This window comes from Terrapene carolina, unplaced genomic scaffold, assembly GCF_002925995.2.
Source record: "Terrapene carolina triunguis isolate 2854851 unplaced genomic scaffold, T_m_triunguis-2.0 Scaffold629, whole genome shotgun sequence".
In the NCBI taxonomy this organism is placed as follows: Eukaryota; Metazoa; Chordata; order Testudines; family Emydidae; genus Terrapene; species Terrapene triunguis.
This window is the reverse complement of record NW_020664980.1, coordinates 18,758,231-18,779,495: the sequence shown is the minus strand read 5'-3', so window position 1 is coordinate 18,779,495 and position 21,265 is coordinate 18,758,231. Positions and strand designations below refer to the sequence as shown.

The 21,265-nt window shown below is 61.2% G+C and overlaps 1 protein-coding gene across 2 annotated transcripts in view; it reads right to left on the bottom strand.

The window, feature by feature from the left end:
• Nucleotides 1-9,909: 9,909 nt before the first annotated feature.
• CPLX2 (complexin 2) overlaps nt 9,910-21,265 on the bottom strand; it is a 60,705-nt gene continuing 49,349 nt past the window's right edge. For both annotated transcript variants that reach the window (XM_026659478.2, XM_024218949.3), the window contains 3 exons: nt 14,718-14,833; nt 13,784-13,959; nt 9,910-10,846 (listed from right to left, as the gene is read on the bottom strand). In XM_026659478.2, the coding sequence (XP_026515263.1) occupies nt 10,649-10,846; nt 13,784-13,959; nt 14,718-14,748 (405 nt within the window). In that variant the 5' untranslated portion in view covers nt 14,749-14,833 and the 3' untranslated portion in view covers nt 9,910-10,648. The remainder of the gene's footprint in view (nt 10,847-13,783; nt 13,960-14,717; nt 14,834-21,265) is intronic.

Genomic DNA, 21,265 nt, shown 5'->3' with positions numbered 1-21,265 from the left:
GGCACTGCAAAGCCTGGCCCCCATGGCGTGGGACGCTCAGGTGCACCATGGCCTGGCCCTCGGCACTGCAAAGCCTGGCCCCCATGGCGTGGGACGCTCGGGTGCACCGTGGCCTGGCCCTCGGCACTGCAAAGCCTGGCCCCCATGGCGTGGGACGCTCGGGTGCACCGTGGCCTGGCCCTCGGCACTGCAAAACCTGGCCCCCGTGGCGTGGGACCCTCGGGCGCACCGTGGCCTGGCCCCCGGCACTGCAAAGCCTGGCCCCTGTGGCGTGGGACCCTCGGGCGCACCGTGGCCTGGCTCCGGCACTCACCTGTGCACGCTGCCCCAGATGTGCACTCAAGCCGCAGCTGCACATGGCTTTACTGCGAGCCCTCAGCTGAGGACAGCGGTGCTGGGCGCAGCCTCCCCTCTGCAGAGGCCTCCGCCTCTTTTGGAGGGGAGACCGAGGGTGGCTCAGCCACCGAGCCAGCTGTGTGGGTGCTGGGAGGAGGTGATGGGGAAATTCCCAGAGGGGTCCCCTCAAGATCCACAGGGTGAGGGCCAGGATTTGTCCCTGCTTTCCCCTGCGCCAGGCCCCGTGCCCTGGTGGGGTTTGGTGGAGTTTCTCCCCAAGGGGCTGGTGAGGCAGGGCCTGAGCTGAGCTGTGCCCAGAGGCTGGCAGACAGGCCAGGCGTGAGCCCCAGCGAACGCCCCCAGGGCACAGGGCTGCATGGCAGGTGCAGAGCCAGCTCCGTGCTTGTCTGCAGCCTCTGCACAGGGGGGAGGGGAGCAGGCGAGCGCACGTCCCTGGCCGTTCGATGGAGACCTCGCGGGCTGGATCTCTATCATATTCCCAGCTGGATATTTTCTTCCGACAAATGGCTTTTCTGGGTGATTGCTCTGCTATTACCGCATGGATTTTGGCTGGCAGTCAAGCCGAGCGCTGCAGCGAAAGGAGGGCAGATCAACGGGAGGTCTCAGGCCAGCTCACGGGCTGAGAAGCCCATTAGAGGCTGGCAGTGCTCCGGGAGCGGGGAACATGCTCCCCTCTCCTCCAGCGCCCTGCAGCTGGGGCTCCCGGGAAGGGGCAGGGGCCTGAATTCCCTGCACTCACAGACGGGGGCCTGCTTGGTGGGGGGGAGGTTTGGGAGTGTCCCTAGTCTCACCCTCACCCCCTCCTTCCAGCGACAGGCCAGACAGCCCCACGCCTGCCCGCCGCCCTCCTGGAGCCCAGGTGAGCACATAGCAGCAGGCTCTTTCTGCGTGGTTGGACTCGGGCGTCTCTCTACCGGGGGCTGGGCTGAGGCTGCCTCTCTGGACCCCTCCGCAGCCCAGCCGCTCCTCAGTAGGGCAGAGGGAGCGTGAGCTCATAGGCCCCATCCCGGAGGTCGTTTGGGACTGGCCAGGCCAAAGCCCTGGGAGCCAGGCCCATCCTGCCCCAGGGCAGAGGTGACGGCTAGCTCCCATTTCTCTGTCGCTCTAGGACGGGATGGTCCCGCTCGGTCTCTGCTCTCGCCTTCCCCCCGTGCACCGCGGGCTCGACCGACTCTCTGCAGTCCCGCCCGCCCGGCTGGGGGACTTGGGAACCTGCCATTTTTATTTTCTTATCATGTTGACAGATAAAATCACAGTCTTTGTTTTAATCGGTATCGGTTTTAAATGTTCACAGTTGTGGGAAATCATGGGCAGGGGTGCCGGGGGGAGGGGCCATGGCCCTCCCACTTTTGAAAGTGGATGGGCCCAGCCTGGCCACTTTTTGCCAGGGACTTGGCCCCCTGCCCCTCCTCTTCCCCTGAGGCCCCGCTCCCTGGCTAGGGCATTAGCTGGAGCCCGGCCCAGGTAAGAGCCATGCAGGCCGTTGTGGGGAGCCGTGGACCTTCCACCTGCCCTGCACGGGGGGCCCAAGGGGTGGGGACATGGGCCGGGGGCTGCTCTTGACCCCCCCCCCATCCCGGCTGGTGGAGGGTCCACAGCTCCCGGCCTGATTCTGGCTTCCGGCTTGGCTGGTGGGGCAGGGCCTTGGGGGAAGAGGAGGGGCAGGGGTGGAGCCACAGAGGGGGCGGGGCCCTGTGACCCCCCCCCCCCCCCCGCACACACTATTAGGAAGAAGCCGTCACCCCTGATTATAGAGGGAGGTCAGACAATGGCGGGGGGGTCAGACTATAATTATTAAATGACAATAGATGTTGAGATTCAAAAAGTGAACGCTTTATAGCACTTGAAACACAAATTGTCAACATCATGTGTCAAAACATGCCAAGTAAATCTCCTTAACGCCGACGTTCTCAGGCCGGTCTGATGCCCGCTGCCTCGCTGCACATTTCATTGTTAGCGATGGAAAGATTTGTTCCTTGCTTTGTGCATGTGGGGAAATTGCCGTTTACTGACATTTACCACCAAAAACTGAATCCTTCTGAGCCTGACGATGGGCCAGAGACACTCGCGTGTGACATGCTTCGCAGTCCTGGATTAGAGCAAATGTCATTAAATGAGCGCCTTAGCCGTTGGCTGCTCCGGGAATGGGCCCCAAGTAGCTGGTTAATTGGTGCTAGCGGAGCTCCAGACTAATGCTAATGGACAGGAGCGTCCCCCTGGGCCCTGCAGAGCTGGAAGGGGGCCGCTCGGCGTGACGTTAAGGGCTGGACCAGAGTGGGATCCAGAGAACGGCCGCTCCCATCGCTGCTGCGTGGCAGCCCATCCCCCGGGCAGGGAGCCCTTCGCCCGCCACTGAAATGCTGCCTCTTCTGGGAGCTGCGCCTGCTCTGTAACACCGCACCGCTGCAACCGGCGCAGGAGCTGGAGCTGCCCAGGGAGCGGGGGGTGGAGGGGGGCTGGGTGTAGGCAGACCAGCGGGCTCTGCCCCAGGTGGGCAGACACAGAGCAGCGCCCGCCCCGGGGCCCAGCGGGCAGAGAGAGCCCAGGAATGGCATGGTGAAGCGAGGGGTGCGGCTGTGGCTCACTCCAGGCACCCAAGGGTGCTCTGTGGCTAGCTCTGCCGGTGTTACTGATTAGGGCGCTGATGTTAATTGCATTAGGTGAAGGACTAAGTCCTCCAGCCTGGAGAGCTACAATTATCCCTGCCCCCATCTCATTGCCACCTTGGGCTCACTCGCCTTCTCAGCACTCAGCAGCCATTGTCTCCGGCTGATGGACAGCCAAGCGCTAAGGCAGGATGTCTCCTCCGGATCCTGGAGCGAAGGGCCTGGCTGTCTGGGGTCTACCTGTGTGAAGAGCACTCGCTTGGCTCCAACCCTGGCCCTGAGTGGGGTTTGGGGGACGCTTCATGCCTGTGGTGGCTCCAGGTCTCTCAGTGTCTGGCCAGGCTGGGCTGTGATGCTGCCAGGAAAACCTGGGGCTCCCCCAAGCTCTGCGCTGCAAACAACCCAGCTGGGGCCAGTCTGACAGTGCAGGCAAGACCATGAGAACAGCCCCATGGGGTCAGCCCAATGGCCCATCCAGCCCTGTGTCCTCTTTGCCGCCAGCGGCCAGTGCCAGGTGCCCCAGAGGGAGGGAACAGAACAGGGCGATTATCAAGTGATCCGTCCCCTGACCTCTGGTCCAAGTTTCTGGCAGTCAGAGGCTTAGGGAAACCTGGAGCATGGGGTTATGTCCCTGCCCATCCTGGCTAACAGCCACCGATGGACCTGTCCTCCAGGAACTTACCTAGTTCTTCTTTAAATCCAGTTATACTTTTGGTCTTCACAACATCCCCTGGCAACAAGTTCCACAGGTTGACTCTGTGTTGTGTGAAGAAATACTTCCTTTTGTTTGCTTTAAACCTGCTGCCTGTTAATTTCATTCCGTGATCCCTGGTTCTTATGTTATGAGAAGGAGTAAAGAACACTTCCTTATTTACTCTCTCCAAACCAGTCATATCATATCATATCCCCCCTTAGTCATCTCTTTTCCAAGCTGAAAAGTCCCAGTCTTATTAATCTCTCCTCATGCGGAAGCTGTTCCATACCCCTAATCATTTTTGTTGCCCTTCTCTGCAGCTTTTCCAATTCTAATGTATCTTTTTTTAGATGGGGCAATGAGAACTGCATGCAGTATTCAAGGGGTGGGCGTACCATGGATTCACATTGTGACAGAATGATATTTTCTGTCTTATTATCTATCCCTTTTCAAATGGTTCCTAATACTGTTTGCTTTTTTGACTGCCACTGCACATTGAGTGGATGTTTTCAGAGAACTATCCACGGTGATGCCAAGGTCTCTTTCCTGAGTGGTAACAGTCAATTTAGACCCATCATTTTATATGTGTAGTTGGGATTATGTTTTCCAATGTGCATTACTTTGCATTTATCAACACTGAATTTCATCTGCCATTTTGTTGCCCACTCACCCAGTTGTGTGAGATCCCTTTGTAGCTCTTCGCAGTCTGCTTTGGACTTAACTATCTTGAGTAATTTTTGTATCATCTGCAAACTTTGCCACCTCCCTGTTTGCCCCTTTTTCCAGCTCATTTATGAATACATTGAACAGCACTGGTCCCAATACAGACCCTGGGGGGACTCTGCTGTTTACCTCTCTACTGTGAGAAAGGGGGAAGGCCGGCCCCAGCCTTCTCCATCCTCTGGGGGGGCAAGTGGCCACAGTGCTGGGAGGTGGCACCTGCTCACAGGGAGCACACCTCCGCTGGTCAGTTTGCAGGTCGGTGCTGTGACGCCCAGGGGGAGGTGCTGGCAGAGCGAAAGATGCTGAAGGGAGCTGCTTGCCTGGGAGCTCCGTTACAATCCTGGAGGCAGGCTGGTATGCTCATGGGGCCCGGCTAAGCCTCCCAGTGCAGAATGTCGGGGTCTGGAGTGACACGGTTTTAGTGAGGCGCTAGTGCTGTCCCCGGCAGGCTGCAGTCCAGGAGGCACAGAAATGCAGGTGCCTTTGGATACAGGGCCGCAGCGGGGCACCCCGACGTCCTGCTCCCACGCAGCTTCCCGTGCAGGGTGAGCCTGGCAGTGGCTTGCAGGGATGGAGAATGCCAGGAGCAGCTTGCTGCAGGCCGGGGGTGAGCGCTGGCAGGTTGTGATCCGCTTGGCCAAGTTCGCTGAGCCGAGCAGCCCAGGATGCTGGGAACCATCTGCTCTCGAAGAGCCTGAGGGTGCAGCAGGTCGCAGCTCCTGGGCAGCGCTACAAGCCCCACCACGCTGCTTGGCACGGCAGAGCAAGTACGAATGGGGGACTGTGCTGGTGCGGGGTGGGGACAAGGGGGAATCCCCCGGAGGCCCGGCCTCAGAGGCTCTGTCTACACTGCAGCTGGCATGGCTTGGGCCTGAGGCCGAGCTCTGGGACTCTGCGCTGGGGGCGGGTACCAGAGCGTGGGCTTCAGCGTAGCCCAAATGGCCACATAGCAATTTTTAGCCCCATGAGCCTGAGTCAGTTGACCTGGGCCAGCCGCAGCCGAGCAGAGGCTTTTGTTCCAGGGCAGGCGTCCCGCTGTGGCGGGCTCTGACCCCCTGAGATGGGGAGGTCCCGTGGGGCAGAGGCATCCCAAAGGGCAGGGCCACGAATGGTTTGAAAAACAAAAGCCTCCCGCAGAGTTGCCTGTGAAATTCGGCGTGCAGGAGCCCATGCCTGCGTAGCTGGCAGCAATGCTGCGTGCACTGGGCATTGGGGCAATGACCCGAGGCCAGCTGACGTCCAGGCCTGAGCGTCCGTGCACCTGCTGGTGTGTGCAGAGTGCTCGGGGCAGGGCTGTCACCGTATTTCGGTGCCTAAAGATGCAGCTGGTGGGATTTTCCTAAGTGCCTGGGTGCTGAACTTCCAATGGAAACTCTGCCAGCCCCTCTCCTCTCCCTCCCCTGCCCCCCCCTTTCCCCCACGGGGAGTCGGGCGCCTGGGCATAGTTTTCAGAAGGGCCTAGCCCCTAGCTGCATTTTTTGCTACCTTTAAGAAGGCACTTTGCATGTGCAGGCAGGTTCATGGCCCCATCACCTGGACTCACACACCCAGCTCGGGGCGTTAGCTGGCCACCTGCACCGCTAGGCACCTAAACACCTTTAGCAATCTGGCCCTTTGTGCCTAGCTGGGGCCATTCACTGCAGGGGCTGCTGTTCAAGGCTCCAGCCCTAGCAGCGGTGATTTGCATCTCACGCGCCAGGCCGGAGTCGCTCTGTATTGCAGATGGAGAAAGGGAAGCCAAAGGTGACTTGCTCAAGGTCACGGGGGAGGCATTTTCAGAGCCAGGAGCACAGGTCCGGAGTCCCTGGCTGCCTGCCCTGTGTGCAGGCCAATAGCTCCCAGCTCTAACCACAGCAGTTTACAGGACCTGTGCCTGCACGTCCCACCAGCTGGTCAGCATATGGGTGCGCTGCAGGGCCTGGCGGGCGGCTGTCCCAGAGCCCTGGGCAGCGGTGCCAACGCCCCTGCCACTTCCCCAGACTGTCAGCTTATGCCAGGAGAGAGCAGCTCTTTCTCCCCGGCCAGCCCCTCTGCCCCTGCCTCACTGTCCCAGTCCCTCCCTAGGTGCAGCCCTGTGATGAGAGTGCCAGGCCTCAGCCACCACCTGCCTCAGCCCTGTAGTCGGCCCTTTGGCCCCCACCCCCAGTGCCGCCCATGCTGGAGCTGGTCAGGCTGGAGTCCCCCAGCTCTGCTTTGCTCCCTGTCCTGCTGCCCTACCTTGCCCAGCCTTGTGGCCCCTTCGGCCAGGCAGCTCCCGTCCGGGTCCGGGGGAGAACGCTGGGAGCCCTTGGTGCCCCCGGCAGTGGAGGCACTGGCCGTACTGACCTGTGCTGGGCCCGCAGGGGGGCTGTCCCAGCTTGGGGCCGAAGCGCACTCGGAGCGGACGCAGGGCAATGTACAAATTCCTTTATTTTATTATTTCTTCGAAGACTAGTTGGAGTGGGATGGTCACCGCATGGCTGGCGAGGGACCCCTGCCTGGGCCGGCCCCTGTCCCAGGAGCACGTCTCAGGCGGGTGCGAGCAGGGAACAGCTGGGGTCCTTCTGTGCCCCATGAGTTTCTGCTGAGCTGGCGGCTGAAGGGGTGTTGGTGGATGAAGAGGGGGTGTATTCTGGGGGGGGTCACTGCAGGGTCGCACATCCATCAGCTGTAGGAGCCCTCCTCCCTGGTGCTCTGCATGCAGTGTGCTCCCCGGAGCCCTCCCCAGCTGGGGGGGCCTGTCCCCCCCTTATGTCAGATGCCAGCCCCCGGTGGGGCTGAGCTGGGTTCTGGGGCGCGCTGGGCAGCACCATCAGAGCAATGCTGTGGAAGCCCAGGGGGCTGGACAGGGAAGAATGGATCAAGCAGTCTGATGGGCTAGTGTGCAGGGCTTTACATTCCCCGTGAAGAGCACGTGCGATGGGCTCAGCCACAGGGCTGGTCTCGTTGCTAGCAGATGAGAGCCGCAGCCACCTTGGGCAGGGCAGCTCCTGGGGACGCATGTGGCTAGCTGGGGTACCGGGGCTGCTCTGCTGACCGTCAGGCCCCAGGGAACGCCCTGCACCCGGCCAATGAGCAGGAACACAAGCAAAGCGTGCGCATGCATACAGCCACCCACAGTCACCCAGCCAGCCCCATGCACGCACACACACACACACACACGGTGTCATGCCTACTGCCCCATTGCTCAGGCGCAAACAGCACGCGGTTAGGGGCACATGCATGCGATGATGCGCCAAGACGACCCTATTGGTACACACATTTGCACCTGCATTCAAAGCCACAAACACACTCACACACACAAGATTGGCGCTTCTCTCCTGGCCGTTTCCAGGTGGGGAGGAAAAGCCTGTGACAAGACTCGAGCCCCTTTGAAATGCACAACCAGGAGAAACCCCGCTGCTGTGTCCTTTGGGGAGCGGGGGGGTCCTCACGTACCCACCCTAGACGAAGGGACTTGGCCTTTGGCCGGCTCCGTCTCACCAAGCCGTGAAGAGCAGCTGCTTAGGCCAGCAGGACCCCAGGGGCAGCCAGACGCGCTGCCGGCTCCAGTCCCCCTCCTCTGCAGAGGGTCGCAGACCTCTCTGTCTAGTGGTAAAAGTATAAACCAAACGCAGGCCACCCCGGGGGGAGCCGGGTCTGGCTTATCAGCCCTTTGCCCCATGGTAGAGTTTGTGTTTATTGCAGTTTGCAGACATCAGCCATTCAGCCGTGGAGCGTCAGCCAATGGAAGCAGGTGAAATGAGATGGGGGGGGGCCCTGGGCAGCGCAGCAGGTGACCCCCACTCTCCCTCCTTGGGGGCATGCGGGGAAAACACAATGCACGGTGCTTCGCTGCACAACGCGTGCTGGGCAGGCCCATCACACGACATGGGGGGGGGGGGGGGGCCTGGGACCACATGGTCACTGCAGCCCCCCCCCCTCCCAGTCACCCACACGCCTGGCCTCAGGCCCCCAGCCCAATTGTCCCCCCGTTCCCCTGCTCGTCAGCCCTGGATGCCATCGCCCCACGCAGTGCCCGCCCCTCCTCGTCCTGGGCCCCTGGCCACCCCGCGTCGCCCTGCCTGGCACTGGGGTCCCCTGGGCCATGTGGTGACCATCTGGTGCAGTGACTAGCGGACAGGATGAGAGGGTTGGGATGTTTACCCTGTTACACAAACACTAATGCGGAAACACACACGGGCCAACGGGGTGGCCTGAGACGTGGACGTTGGGGGGTCGGGGGGATCCCGCCTGGGTCTGCTCCTCTGCACAGGCGCGGAGCGTGGCGGTGCGGCTCGCTGGAGTGCGTTGAAGTATTGCAGTCTAACTGATATGGCTTTAACTATCGGAGAAGGACACAGATGCGGAGGGAGACTTTGTGGCTTCTCTCAAACTCAACCCGCACGCAAAAACAAAACCCCTGGAAAATGGGAACCCTGGGATGCAATCGGGACCCCCCCCCCCCAAGCAAAGAAACCCCTCAGGGAAACAGGAGACAAGCCCCGGGCCTCTGAACCCGCCTCGGGGGACAATCCACCCTCTTCTCAACAGGGCAGGAGGGGAGCCAGCACTTCGGGGGGGGGCGGGCAGCTCTCAGCCACCTCGCTCTGCCTGGCGCGGGCTGGAGAGGCTGCCTGTGTCCCTGGGCGGGCTGGGGCTGCAGTGGAGGGATGAGCCAGGGCAGCTTTTCACGGGTGTTGGCGGGGGGGCTCCCTGGAGCCATGCAGGGGAGGAGCGGGGCCCAGAGATACCAGCTGAGCGCTGCATAAGGACGGGTTCCTCCTGCCAGGGCTCGGGGGGTGTCAGCGGGCATGGGTGCCTGAGGGTGGCTGGGGAAGGGTTTTGGTGCCCAGATACCACAGCGATGGGCATAGCAGGAATGTGGGCAAGCGCCAGGGTGGGAAGTGGGCTGAGCGGGACCCCCGCTCCCCTCCCCCAGCGGCCCTGCCATAATGGGAATCGCTCAGTAGGGGGCGCCGGGAGGGCTAAGTGCTGGGTCTGCCCTCTGGGCTCAGGCCCCACGTTAAACCCCTCTGGCAACGTGCCAGGATCGTCCCCAGACCCAGACCTCCCCCCACCCGCCGTGCAGCAGGGCTGGGAGGGGAGGTGGGAAGCCCCCGTTCCTTGGGCCCAGCTCTGGCCCTTGTTTTTTTATAAAGCTCCTCCCCAACCGTTTGCCCTAATGGGCAGGGTCCTGAATATGGCAAAGGGTGCCCGGCTTGACCCCCCAAGAGCCGAGCTCGGCCAGGGATGCCCCCCCGCCCCCGGCTGGGCTGTGCAGGGGACAGGCATGGCTGGGGTTGCGCCCGGGCCCACAGAGGGGTTGGGGGCACAGGGGTGAGGAAGGCTTTGTCTTTCCTTCCAGCCGCCCCTAGCCCCCCCAAGTTCCCCGCTGCCCCGGGGCAGGGTTATCTGGGGAGTCCACGTGTCCCTCTGCGCCAGGGCCATCCCCGGGGCTTGGTGTGCAGGCGAGGGGCAGCGTGTGGCCGCCCAGCACCAGCGGAGGGGCCGGACCCAGCAGCCCCTTCCTGAAGCCCAAACAAAAGGCAACAGAAATGGGCAGTGCAGTGGGGGGCAGAGCCGTGGGGCGGCGCCGCTGGGAGCCAGCCCTGTAGCCCACCAGGTCCCCTCCGTGCCAGCACCCGGAACCTGGCCCGGCAGGACACCTACGCCCGCCAGCTGGAGCGGGCCTGGGTTGCTTTGCTCCGTGGGCTGCTTCCAGGCAGGGTCAGGGGGCGTGAGGGGCACAGCCCCCAGCCTGCGGGTGCTCTCCAGCTGCCCGCACGTCCCTAACTCCTGGCAGCGGGCAGGCAGCGTGGGACTGAGGAATGTCTGAAGTTAGTGAAGGGCAGGGAGGGGGCATGGAGAGCGGGCAGAGCCCTGCCTTTCCCTGCCGTCTGCCCCACCCTCCGCCCAACGTGAGGTTACTGCAGTGAATTTGGTCCCAGTTCGCCCCCCACGCCCGGGGGGATGTGCCAAGCAGCCGGCCGGCACTTTGGCACAACAGAACTCTGACTCCGTACGGCTGAGGGGCGAGGGAGGAAGGGGGAGCCCGGGGCTCCTGGCAGTGCCTGGCCTGGGGCTCCGGCTGCCCGGAGCTCAGCAGGTGGGGGTGGTTTTTGGTCTGGTTGCCTCGTCCGCCCCACTGGAGCAGCGAGGGGTTCTGGGCACACGGGACACATCTGGGATCTTCCCTTCGAAACTGAGTTGGAACAAAAATCAAATGAAATAAAAGAAATGAAAATCCCCCCCCAGCCCAGTGCGCCCCGGTGTGTGGGGGTGGGCCCGGGTGGGCGGCGCGGGGCTGTTACTTCTTGAACATGTCCTGGAGGGGCCCGGGCAGGTACTTGAGCACCGTGTCCAGGATGCTTTCCTCCTCCTCGTCGTCGTCGTCCCCGCAGCCCGCTGGGATGGCTTTCTTGGGGCGCGTCAGGCTGCCCTCGCACGGCTGCTCCATTGCCGCCTTCTCCTCCGCCTCCTTCTCCTCTTTCTTCTTCAGGCCGTACTGCAGGGGCAGAGACAGACCGGGCCTCTGAGCGCCTGGGGGGGGCAGCACATGGGGAACAGGCTGTGGGGGCCCCTCTCCTCTGGGGCCAGGCCTGCAGCCACTGGCCTGCCCCAGCCTGTGCCGTGCTGTGAGCGCCCGCACACTTCTCTGCAGGGCTGTAAACATGCCAGCCCAGCCGAGACCCGTCCATTGCTGACACCCCCCGCCAGCCCCTCACTGTGAGCCCACGGCGGGTAACGGACAGAGCCTAGCACAGCAAGGGGGCTGGCACTGCCCTGGAGCCAGCCTTGGGCACGTGTCTGGCCAGGCCCACGTTCCTTCACCACCCAGCCAACTCCCCTGCCTGCCTCTCCGGGGCATGCGCTTTGGTCTGTCATGTTTCTAATGGCGTCTAGGTGCTACTGTCTCCAGCCCGTGAGCAGCGGTGCCCAGAACAGCCTGCCCAGCTCACAGCCACTCGTCCTCTCCTCATTTTCAACACGCAGGCGAGCCCGGGGCAGACGGCCGGGCCCAGCTTGCAAAGCGACCAGGCTCCCCGTCCCCAGCACCAGCACTCGCCGCCCTGGGGTGCCTCCGGCCACGCAAAGGCACGGCGCAGCTTGCATAGCTAAAGGAGTAACCGGCTGGCGGAGCCCCACCTGCCTGGGGCCCACAGGCCCCGCTGCCTGAAATCTCCTGTTCCCATCTGTCTCGGCTCACAGGATATTGGTGGCATCTGTGATTAGAGACGGGCTTCCCCAGCGCCTGGGCCGAGGCAGCGCCTGGCGCGATGCGGCCGCGTTATCTGCTCCTCGGCGGGTTATTAAAGATGGCAGATAGGGCGAGACAACGCCAGGCTGTCATGCGGCTGCTTGCAGCAGGCGGAGGAGATAAGGACCCCCCCAGCCCACCCCTATTCCAAGCTAATCCCCGGCTGCGGCGGCAGGAGGAGCGCGTAGCCGGGGGCCGCGGGGGCCGGAGTGTCAGAGATGTTGCGAAGGGGGACAATCTCTGGGGCAGCTTTTCTCTCAGCCAGGCCTTGCTGCTGCTCACGGTGTCGCCAGTGAGAAAGGGGCCAAGCCTCGGTTGTGTCCAAATCCAGGCTCCAAGGCAGCAGCGCCCGGGCTCCTGCTCCACGGGGCTCGCCGGGCCGGGCTGGGGGGGGGGCGTAGGCAGGTGTGTGTGTGTGTGCGCCAGAGGGGCTCTGTGGGAGCGAGTGTGTATCTGTGTGCGCAGCAGTGGGTGTGTCACAGACACTGCCGCTCTGGGAGTGAGAACATGGGGGGGCACTATGGGGGTGCGTACGGAGGAGTGTGCGAGACCCTTGATGTGCCAAGGGGGAGGTGTGCTGGAAGGGGCCCCACTCCGTGCAGAGGAAGGCGGGGGCGTTACACCAGGGCTCACGTGCAATTTGCCTGGCTGTCATTAATTTCCCAGCGTTTCACTGTCAACAGCTGCCGGCCGCTCGGGTGACACGTCTTGGGCCAGGGACCCCACGGGCCCGGGTTTGACGGGCTGTCGGACGGCAGAGCCCCAGCTCCGCCCTGCTCCCCGCAGAGGGCTCAGCAAGCGCCTTCCCCGCCGTGCAAAGCCCCCGGCGGAGAACAGGCCCAGGGAGGTCAGTGACTCGCTTCTCCCAGCCCAGCCCCCGTCGGGGGCGAGATGGGAACTGTGTCTCCATGGCCCAGGCTGTCCTGCCCCTCTTTGCTCAGGCTGCCTCTTAGTGCCAATGGGATGGGGCTCTTTGGTGAGGGGGAGCCTGTCCTACTACGTACCGGGCTGAGACCCACCAAGCTCATTGCATACATGGGCCACCCAGGGGAGTAACACGCCCTGCCCACCTGGGGCAGGTTGGAACCCGCAGCATAGAGGGGAAATGACCTATTTGGCCTCCCCCTGCTCCCGAGTCCCCAGCCTCCTCCCCTTCCTGACTCCCTGGAAGTGGAGCTGGGCAGAGCTCCCCCCGCCCAGAGCAACGCTGGAGAACGTGCGGCTTGTCACCAGTGCAGCTGAGGGGCAAATCTCTCTAGCAGGTCCCCTACAATCTGCCCTGGCTGCAGCCAGCCCATTGCAGCCAGCTGAGAATCAATGCGAGAATCCCTAGGCCTGGGCATTGGCCATGGCACAGAAACCCCAACCCTAAACCCGGGATCTGTGGCAGCGAGCTCAGCACACTGGCGAAGAGACGAGCCGGGATCGGGCAGGGAGTCAGCGATCCAGCGCACAGAACGCTGCAGCCCGCGGCCTCCCCGACGCAGTGTGGGCAGGACACACCGTCTCCTTTATTCGTTACAGATGGACGTCGCCGCCCTTGGGACGCAGAGGGAGCTACGCAGTCGGAGCACAGTCAGGTGAAATCCCTGCAGCCACAAGCCCTCCCCTCTGTGCCCACTGCAAAATCCTATTGCTCCCACCACGTCTGGGGGGGCTGGTTCTGCCCCACCCCGCAGAGCTCAGGGCACAGGTCCTTTGCTTTTTGCACTTTGAAACTAGCCTGGCCAGTTTCCCTGCCTAGCTCCAGGCAGTTCCAGATGCCCTAAACCACCATCCTCTGCAACACAAACCTACCGGTCTCAGAGCCGCCGGCGGGACTGGGAGAAAGAACAGGGCAAGGCGGGCGCCCAGGAACAGCGTGGGCAGCCCGCTCAGCACAGGGCCAGGAGGGGGCGACCAGCATTCATGGGTGTAGTATGGGAGGTTCCTGCCGAACTGCCGTGTCTGGCTGAGCCGGAGTCACCCGAGCCCCACTCTATGGGGCTGTCCAGGGACTGTCACTGGGAGGGGCAGATGGGCGCTGAGCCAGCCCCAGGGAGTGATTGCCCAGAGCAGGGAATCCCTCTCTGTTCGGCTCTGCTACGGCCCCAGCCTCTCCGCACAGGGCTCCCCCCACTCAGCCACGGGCCCATTGGGCTGTGACACAGGCGCACTCCAGCCCCTCCGCCCCGCCTCACCCACCTTATCCCGGATCTGTTGCCGGACCTTCTCCCTCTCGGCCTCCATCCTGGCGTGCTTGGCCTTCCGCTCCTCCTCCTGCTGGCGAAGGGCTTCTTGCCGCTCCTCCTCCTTCTTCTGCGCGTCGGGATCCTTCTCTTCCTCTCCACCCAGCATCTTCCCCATGTCCTTGGTGGCCCCTGCACAGGACACACGAGGCAGAATAGGCAGGGGAGCAAGGCTGCGGCCCCGGTGCTCCCGAAGCCGATGCCTGGCGCCATCCCCTGCTGCCCCCCATCTGGCCGCTGCCAGGAGGGGCAGAACTGGGTGTGATGAAGTGGGACTCTTCTTAATGTTTCCTCTGAATACTGTGTGGGTGCCTCAGTTTCCCCTATGCATTTCTTAAGTCTCCAGTGTGCATAAATGGCCGACACTCTGTATCCTGGCAACAAGTGGCTGGGGCCCTTCCCCCCTTGCAAGAGAATAGCTAAAGGTGAACAAAGAGATCAGGTGACCTCCTGGCCCGGGAAAGAGACAAAGGCCGGAGAGGAGAGGCTGGAGGGGGTTTCAGTTTGGAGCTGGCTGGGGACGGGGAGTGAGTGCAGACGTGGGTGTCTGGCTCGCTGGGCCCCAGGATGGACCCGGCTGAGGGGTCCTGTTCTCTGTACCTACAAGCTCTGTTTTAGACCATGTTCCTGTCATCTAATAAACCTCTGTGTTACTGGCTGGAGTTCTGGGAGAACTCCTGGAAGTACCCCTGGGAGAACTCCTACACCAGCCTGGCACCCCTGGCTCCTGGCACCCGTGTGGCACGTAGACAGAGAGAGACTTACAATCCAGATGGGCACCCCCCTTTAGCAGCAGCCCAGAGACAGTCCTAGGCCAGGCTCTCTTCGGTGCGGGGCCCTTTCTCAGATACCCAGCCGGGAAGGCAGGCGGACATGAAGAACAGACTTACCCCCTAACGCTTGCTTCATGACGAAGTCCATGCTGCCGGGCCCGATCAGTGCGCTCTAGGCAACAGCAGAATTCTCATCCAGTGCTGGGGGCCGGACGCCTCGGATCAGGTGCCACCTGGCCAGGAAGGAGAGACCCAGTGAGATGGGCTGAGCCAGCGCAGAGACCTTTCCCCCCCAGCGCCTGGGGCCAGGAGGGCAGGGGTAACCTTGCTCTTGTGATCAGCCCTAGTCTTTGCAGACGCTGGCGCAGTCAGGCCCAAAGGGAACCATGCCACACTTACCAGAGGTTGTGGTAGGGCGGGGGAAAGGAATTGCTATTGAGATGCAAATCATGGGCCAGATTCTGCTCTCCCTTGCAGTGGTGTAAATGACTGACCTCACTTTCAGGCCCCGATCTCCCTGCACAAGCCCCACGGGAGCCTATGGGGTGAGCTTGGCTCCGGGGCCAACGGGAGATGGCTGTCGGGATGCAGCAGGCCGCGTGGGATTGCACCGGGACACTCCAGTTTGACCCAGATGGATACAGGCCAACACATACCAAATCCCTGGCATCCAGAACCAAAAGTGGGTGCCCAGGGCTGTGCTCCTGGCCCGCGCTCACCAGCTGCCTTCGCAGGTTAGTCAGGGAGCCACTCAGGGAAATAATTAGCCTGATAAATACAAGCCGGCTCTTTCTCTCTCTCATGCATCTCCCGCACACCTACCGGTAGTCTACCTCTCGCACACTCACCCCACGCTCAGTGTGTGATCACATGCACACACGCACGCGCGCACACACACACACATGCATGTACACACGTGCACATGCACACACTACATCACAGCAGCTTCAGACAGACTTACAACCATCCTGCTTCCAGCTTGCGAGAAGGATCCAGGCTCCTGTCTGCCAACTGCTGTCCAGACAGCCAGAGGGGAGAAGGCCAGCTGGCAGCTCGCCCCATCCTGGCTGGCGTAGCTGCATGACACACCGAGCTACCACCCAGCCAGCTCCTGGCCGGCCGGCCCTGCTAGAAAAGCCCCCCCCATGCAGTGGAGCCCCGGATGGAGCTAAGCTCCTTTCAGTTGGCCGTTGTACAGAGACGTGTGGCTGTTTGTCCACCTCAGGGACCCACCTGGGGGCTGGGAGGGATGCCGGAGTGAGCCCGTGTTTGGCTGCTGTGGGTTCACGGTGCAGTGAGCTGACCAGCCTGGGCGTGCACCTCAGCTAACTGGCAGGGGGCAGATCTGCTAGAGAGTCTCTAGATGCCAGGAAAGAAGCTACAAGGCCAGCTACCACTTAGCAAAGCTGCGGCTTTCCTGCTTCACACCTGTCTGCCTCCGTACCGACCTGGCCCCATTACCATAGTGAGCCACTCGTGCCCCCCTTTTACGGGTGAGGAGCTGAGGCACTAAGTGACTTGCCCCAGCTCAGTTGGGGAGTCTGCGGCACGGCAGGTTATGAGCCCAGGTCTCCTGGGTCCTAGGCCAGTGCCCTGACCGCTAGGCCTTCCTGCCTCTCAGACCCCAGCTGGGGACAGATTGAAAGGTGGCTTCCCCTCTCCTTACGCTGTTTCCATTGGAGCAGCCTCACTACCTGTCAATCCCCCGTCCTCTTCTTGGAGTAACCTTCCATCGCTCTTTGCATCAGCACAACCTAGTGCTTTTGCCGTAGCGCCCAGGAGCCCTAGGCATGGCCTAGGACCCCACCGTGCTAGGCGCTGTACAAGCGCAGAGTCTCTGCTCTGTCGGAACCAAACTCCACCTGGGCAAACAAAGCCCCCCAGAACGTTGCTATACCTTTGACACCTCCCTACTGCAGAAGTGGTGCGGAATATTCCTGACAGTCGGCAACTCCTGGATGGGTGCAAACCCCACGGCGGGTGTGGCGAGGAGTCACAGGACCAAAGTGAGAAAGGGAACATTGAGCACTGCATGAGGCTGCTGCACCGTCTCCCCAGGGAACGGGTGCAAGTCCCGTCGCTTGGGCCATTTACCCCTAGGCTGATTAGCGCACCAGCTACTGTGCTGTAGAGAACTGGGCTGCATTGGTCCCTGGGAGACAGAGCTGATGGAACCCAACAGATCAGTTCTGCAATTCTTGAGGCTCTGCTCCTGCACACCAGGCCGCAGCCTCTTGGAGTAGCTGCATTTCCAGATGCGGCTTTACAACAGTGAAATGCACGAGCTTGACTGGAGCTCCTTCCAGCGCTTGCTCATTGCACTCCGCCTTTCTGGAGAGACGCCCTCCGGGAGCGCCTCGTTCTAGTGACTGGAAACAAGCAGTGAGCTGATACCTCAGGGGACAGCTGAATGTGCCCAGAACCATTGGACGTGAGCGCAGGCAGCACGGCAGTGATGCCAATGATTCATGCATGACAGATCTAACATGCAGATCAGCGCCTTCCTCTCTCTTTCAAAAGGACGCTGTGTTCCTAACTCCTCTTTGCAGGAGACCCTGGAAGAGCTCCAGCCCATTCCATCCAGTGGTGATGGGCAGTTCCCGTAGCAATGCCTAGACTTAAGGTTGCCTGACATGTTCCAGCATAAGACCCTGTTTTCAGCTGCTTATAAATTTGACAAACTTTGACCATTTGGGCTGAATATTTCCTTGCTGAGCATCTGCTTTTCTGAATGTTTCAGCAAAAATGGTTCAGCCACTTCTCATACGGAGATTAGGGGTAGCACCTTGGTGTCAGGAACGTGCCTTTTGTCTTCCCCAGGAAAATCTGCCCAAAGTTGGCCAAGTTCTGAACTGCTGGAAATCGCTGTTCACACGAGCTGAGTAAAACCTTGTTAGAGTTCAACAGCTAACTTCTCTTCAGAGTCTGTCTGCACTGAGCATGCTCCATCCCCTCCCAGCTTCTACATGCCGACAGGACTGCACGCGCTCTGTCCCCAGCTGAGCAACTGCCAGGGAACCCTGCTGGGTGCCGGAAAAGGGGTGGAGCATGGCATGCCCTGGCCAGACAATGGGCCAAATGGAGACCACTCCTATCAGAGTCAGGGGCAAGTGCCCCTGCTTATGCCCAGTTCCTTATTTGCCTGTGTGTGACTCGATGCACTGCTCATCCCTCCCACTCTGCAGTCAGGAGACAGCCGGGAGAGGAGACTGCATTCAGCTGGGTTCTCAGAAGGCTGTTTCCATTGTAATGTGGAAGCCAGCTTGGCATTTTCCATTTCCTGGTGCCCCTGTGAGCCCCGGGATACACTATAGCCTTTGCCAGCTTAGCGGTGTCAGCCAGGGGTGCGTGATGAGGTGTGATCCCTGATGGACACAGCTCTGCTGGCAAAAGCTCCTTGTGTAGACACAGCTCTAGCTGCAAAACTGCATTTTTGCCACTACAGTGTATTTTGCTTGAGGGGCTGATATAAGCTCTGCTAGCACAAACCACGGTATCAGCAGCAGCCAGGCTGGAGTGCTTTGCTGGTATAATATACCCGACTAGCTAACCTGGCCGAGTGCTCCTGGTATGGACCTGGCCAGCAATGTGGAGAACAGAGGGACTCCCGTCGGTTCTCAAACCCTGTGCCTACACTCGCTCGCTGACCTGGAGGGCTAGCACTGAGGTAAACACTAGAGGGCAGCACGGCCCCATTAGCCCTGCTGCTCTGGGGTAGGGGGCTATTGCAATTCCACCCAATCTCTATTCTACACTGGAACATCTGACGCTGGAATGAAGCCCGCAGCTTTGGGGAGCGTCCAGGGAGGTTTGTCTCGAGCGGTGCTTCCAGCAGCCGAGGGAGCGGGTGTGAAGTTTGCAGTCACACCTGCGCACTCTTACCATGGCTGGCCTGGGCGCTGGGGCCTGGCCCCTAGAACGTTTGGGGAACGCGTGGTGTCTACACACACCTGCTTAGTCCTGCTGGCCTCGCAGCAGATTTAATCATTGATGAAAGCAGAAACAATCAGATCCATCTTCCCTCTCCTACAGCGGGATCTCAGCCCAGCCCTGCTCCTGGGAGCCGAGCGGAGCAGGTGGGGAGCGGTACCCAGAGGGCCGTGCGAATAAAATGGATTCAGACGGTGGGCCACCTCAGCATGGCTTAAACGCGTTCAATTACCAACAGCTCATGTCGCCAGTGGGGACCAGCCTGGATCTATATTGGCGCTTGCTTCCCAAGCCAGGCACCTGCTGGGCAGAGCACTGCTGCATTAGATCCCCCGCACCTGGATCATCATTCACTAGCGCCAGTCCCAAACCTTGCCGGGTCCCCGGCCTGTCGCTGCCAGAGACCCCTTCAACCACATTGCTTCAAACGCAAACCTAGGACAGCCCCTGCAAACCGCAGCAAGCCCCATGTTGGGGGGATGAGGGTTCTCCTGCTGCTCCCGGGGAAGCAGGCAGCCTCCCCACTCAATTGATTTTAGCCCTGCCTCATATGAATTAGCCACTGTAGTTTCTTGATAATGAAGTTCATTTTTGCAAGGCAGAGAACGCTGCTCGGGTCGAGGTCGTGGCAGCTAATGGCTCGTTAGCAGGATGCAAGCAGGCTCTCTGCTCAGCACATAGCACCAGCCTTCTCCTCCCCACCAGGCCAGGCCCCGCTGCTGATGGAGCATTTGTAGTCAATTTGCATCCTCCCCTCATCTTTGATTTAATGCTGTGATCCAGCACCATCATAAGGAACACGGATTCCTTTCGCGAGAGCTGCGGTTACTAAAACACCACTTGGGAGAGTAGCTCTCCCCTCTGACGTCTCGGGCCACCCCCTGCCCCCTGGCGAACCCGGCCTTCTGGGTGTGGAATCAGGGAGCAGAAAATTGAGTGGCATAATTTGGGGGTGGGATGTGGTGCCTGGGAGGGCTGTACTCCGGAAAGCCCACACACTGGGGGGACGCCAGCTCCCTGGGGGAAGCAGGAGGTTCTGAACGAACGAGGTTTGGACAAGTGAGGCTGTTGGCAAATCACCAGAGGCACAAGGAAGAGAAATCTTAGCAATAATCATAAATCACAGAATCACCGCTGCTAGAGAGGGGAAAGACCTATGACATCACCCAGCCGGTCTCCCTGCCAGTGCAGGATTGATCTCGGCTGGCCATTTCCTGGAATAGGGTCCAATCTAGGTGTAAAACCCCCAGGCAATCAGACGTCTGCCACGTCCCCCAGGAAACGGTTCTGTGGCCTAACCCAGCGCTGTCAGTTACTGCGCAAGCAGCGCCAGTGCTGGGGAGGATGAGGACAGTGCCTGTATTTACACAGTGCTGTGAACTCAGCCAGCCCTGCGCCTGCCGCCCTGTCATCACCACGCCGGGGGCCGGGCAGGGAAGAGGGTTTAGCCAAGCACGGGATTCTTGCACACAAGCCGCAGCTCCGCACCGATTGCAAGGCCAGAAGGGATCACTGGGATTGTCTAGTCTGACCTCCTGCACAACACAGGCCAGGGACCTGCCCCAGGCGAATTCCTAGAGCACAGCTGTTAGAAAAACCTCCCGTCCGGATTTAACCATGTTAAGTGATGGAGAATCCACCAGGACCCTGGGGAAGTTCTTCCACTCATTAATCACCCTCATGGTTAAAACGTTACACCTGATTTCCAGTCTGGTGCATGCACCCCCTAGGCTGGGATCAGAGCCGGCCCAGAACAATCCCAGCAAGCACACCCATCCACTCAGCCTGGTCTGTGTCCCCGACCTCCCCTAGCCCTGAGCCTCTGCCCGCTCCCTGGGCTCACAGTCACCGTGCGCCGGGCCCAGCTGCTGCAGCACCTTGGGGCTTGGAGGGAGCTGACTCTGGAGACTCAGTGGATCACAAGAGAGCAGGGTGCGGGGCAGGAGCTGGACTGCAGGGAGGACCCACAGCCTCTGGGCTGCCCCTTCCAGCCCTGAGCCCCTTGGGGAGCTCCTGCCCCCCCATTGCTCCTGCAGCAAAAAAGAAGACTGCTCAGCCTAGCCAGCCACTGCATCACTGCACCAGGCCCGAGGTGGTGGGGATGGGCACGGCCATGCTCTCCCCATGCCCAGTGCCCGGCTGGAGTGGGCCACAGGGACTTCCCGTGGGGCAGTGGGGGAGGAGAGCCTGGGGCCTAGAACGCAGGGGTGGGTGCTGCGCCCTGAAACACCCCCCCCCAGTGTAACAGGATCATGCTGGTCTCCTAGAGCCCTCTCCCCCAGCCCCCAGTGACAGGGCACCTGCTCCAGCAGATTGTCTCCCTTGTAATCAAATGCTGAGGGTGTGGAGCTGTGAGCCCACATGGATGGACAGATCTGGAGAGTCCAGCCCCCTGAGAACCCCTTCCCAGCACTGCCCCAGGGAAAGGTCTCGCTGCGATTCTGGCTGGTGTCTGTGTGTGAAGGGCGGCATGTGTGGGGCTTGCAGGGTGTGTGCGGTGGTGGGTCAGTATGTACACACCCGTGTGCGTGCAGTGTTAGTGTGTGTAGCTCTCTGCACAGGGGTGTGAGATGGGGGGTGTCCGAGGCGTGGGGTGTGGCTGTGATTGCAGGGGGTCTGTGGATCTGTACACAGGGAAGGGTGAGGTACCTGCTGTGTACAATGTGCCGTGGGGTGTACGTGCCGTGTCGGTGGATGGACAAAGTGCCCGGTGTGTACAATGTGCCGTGGGGTGT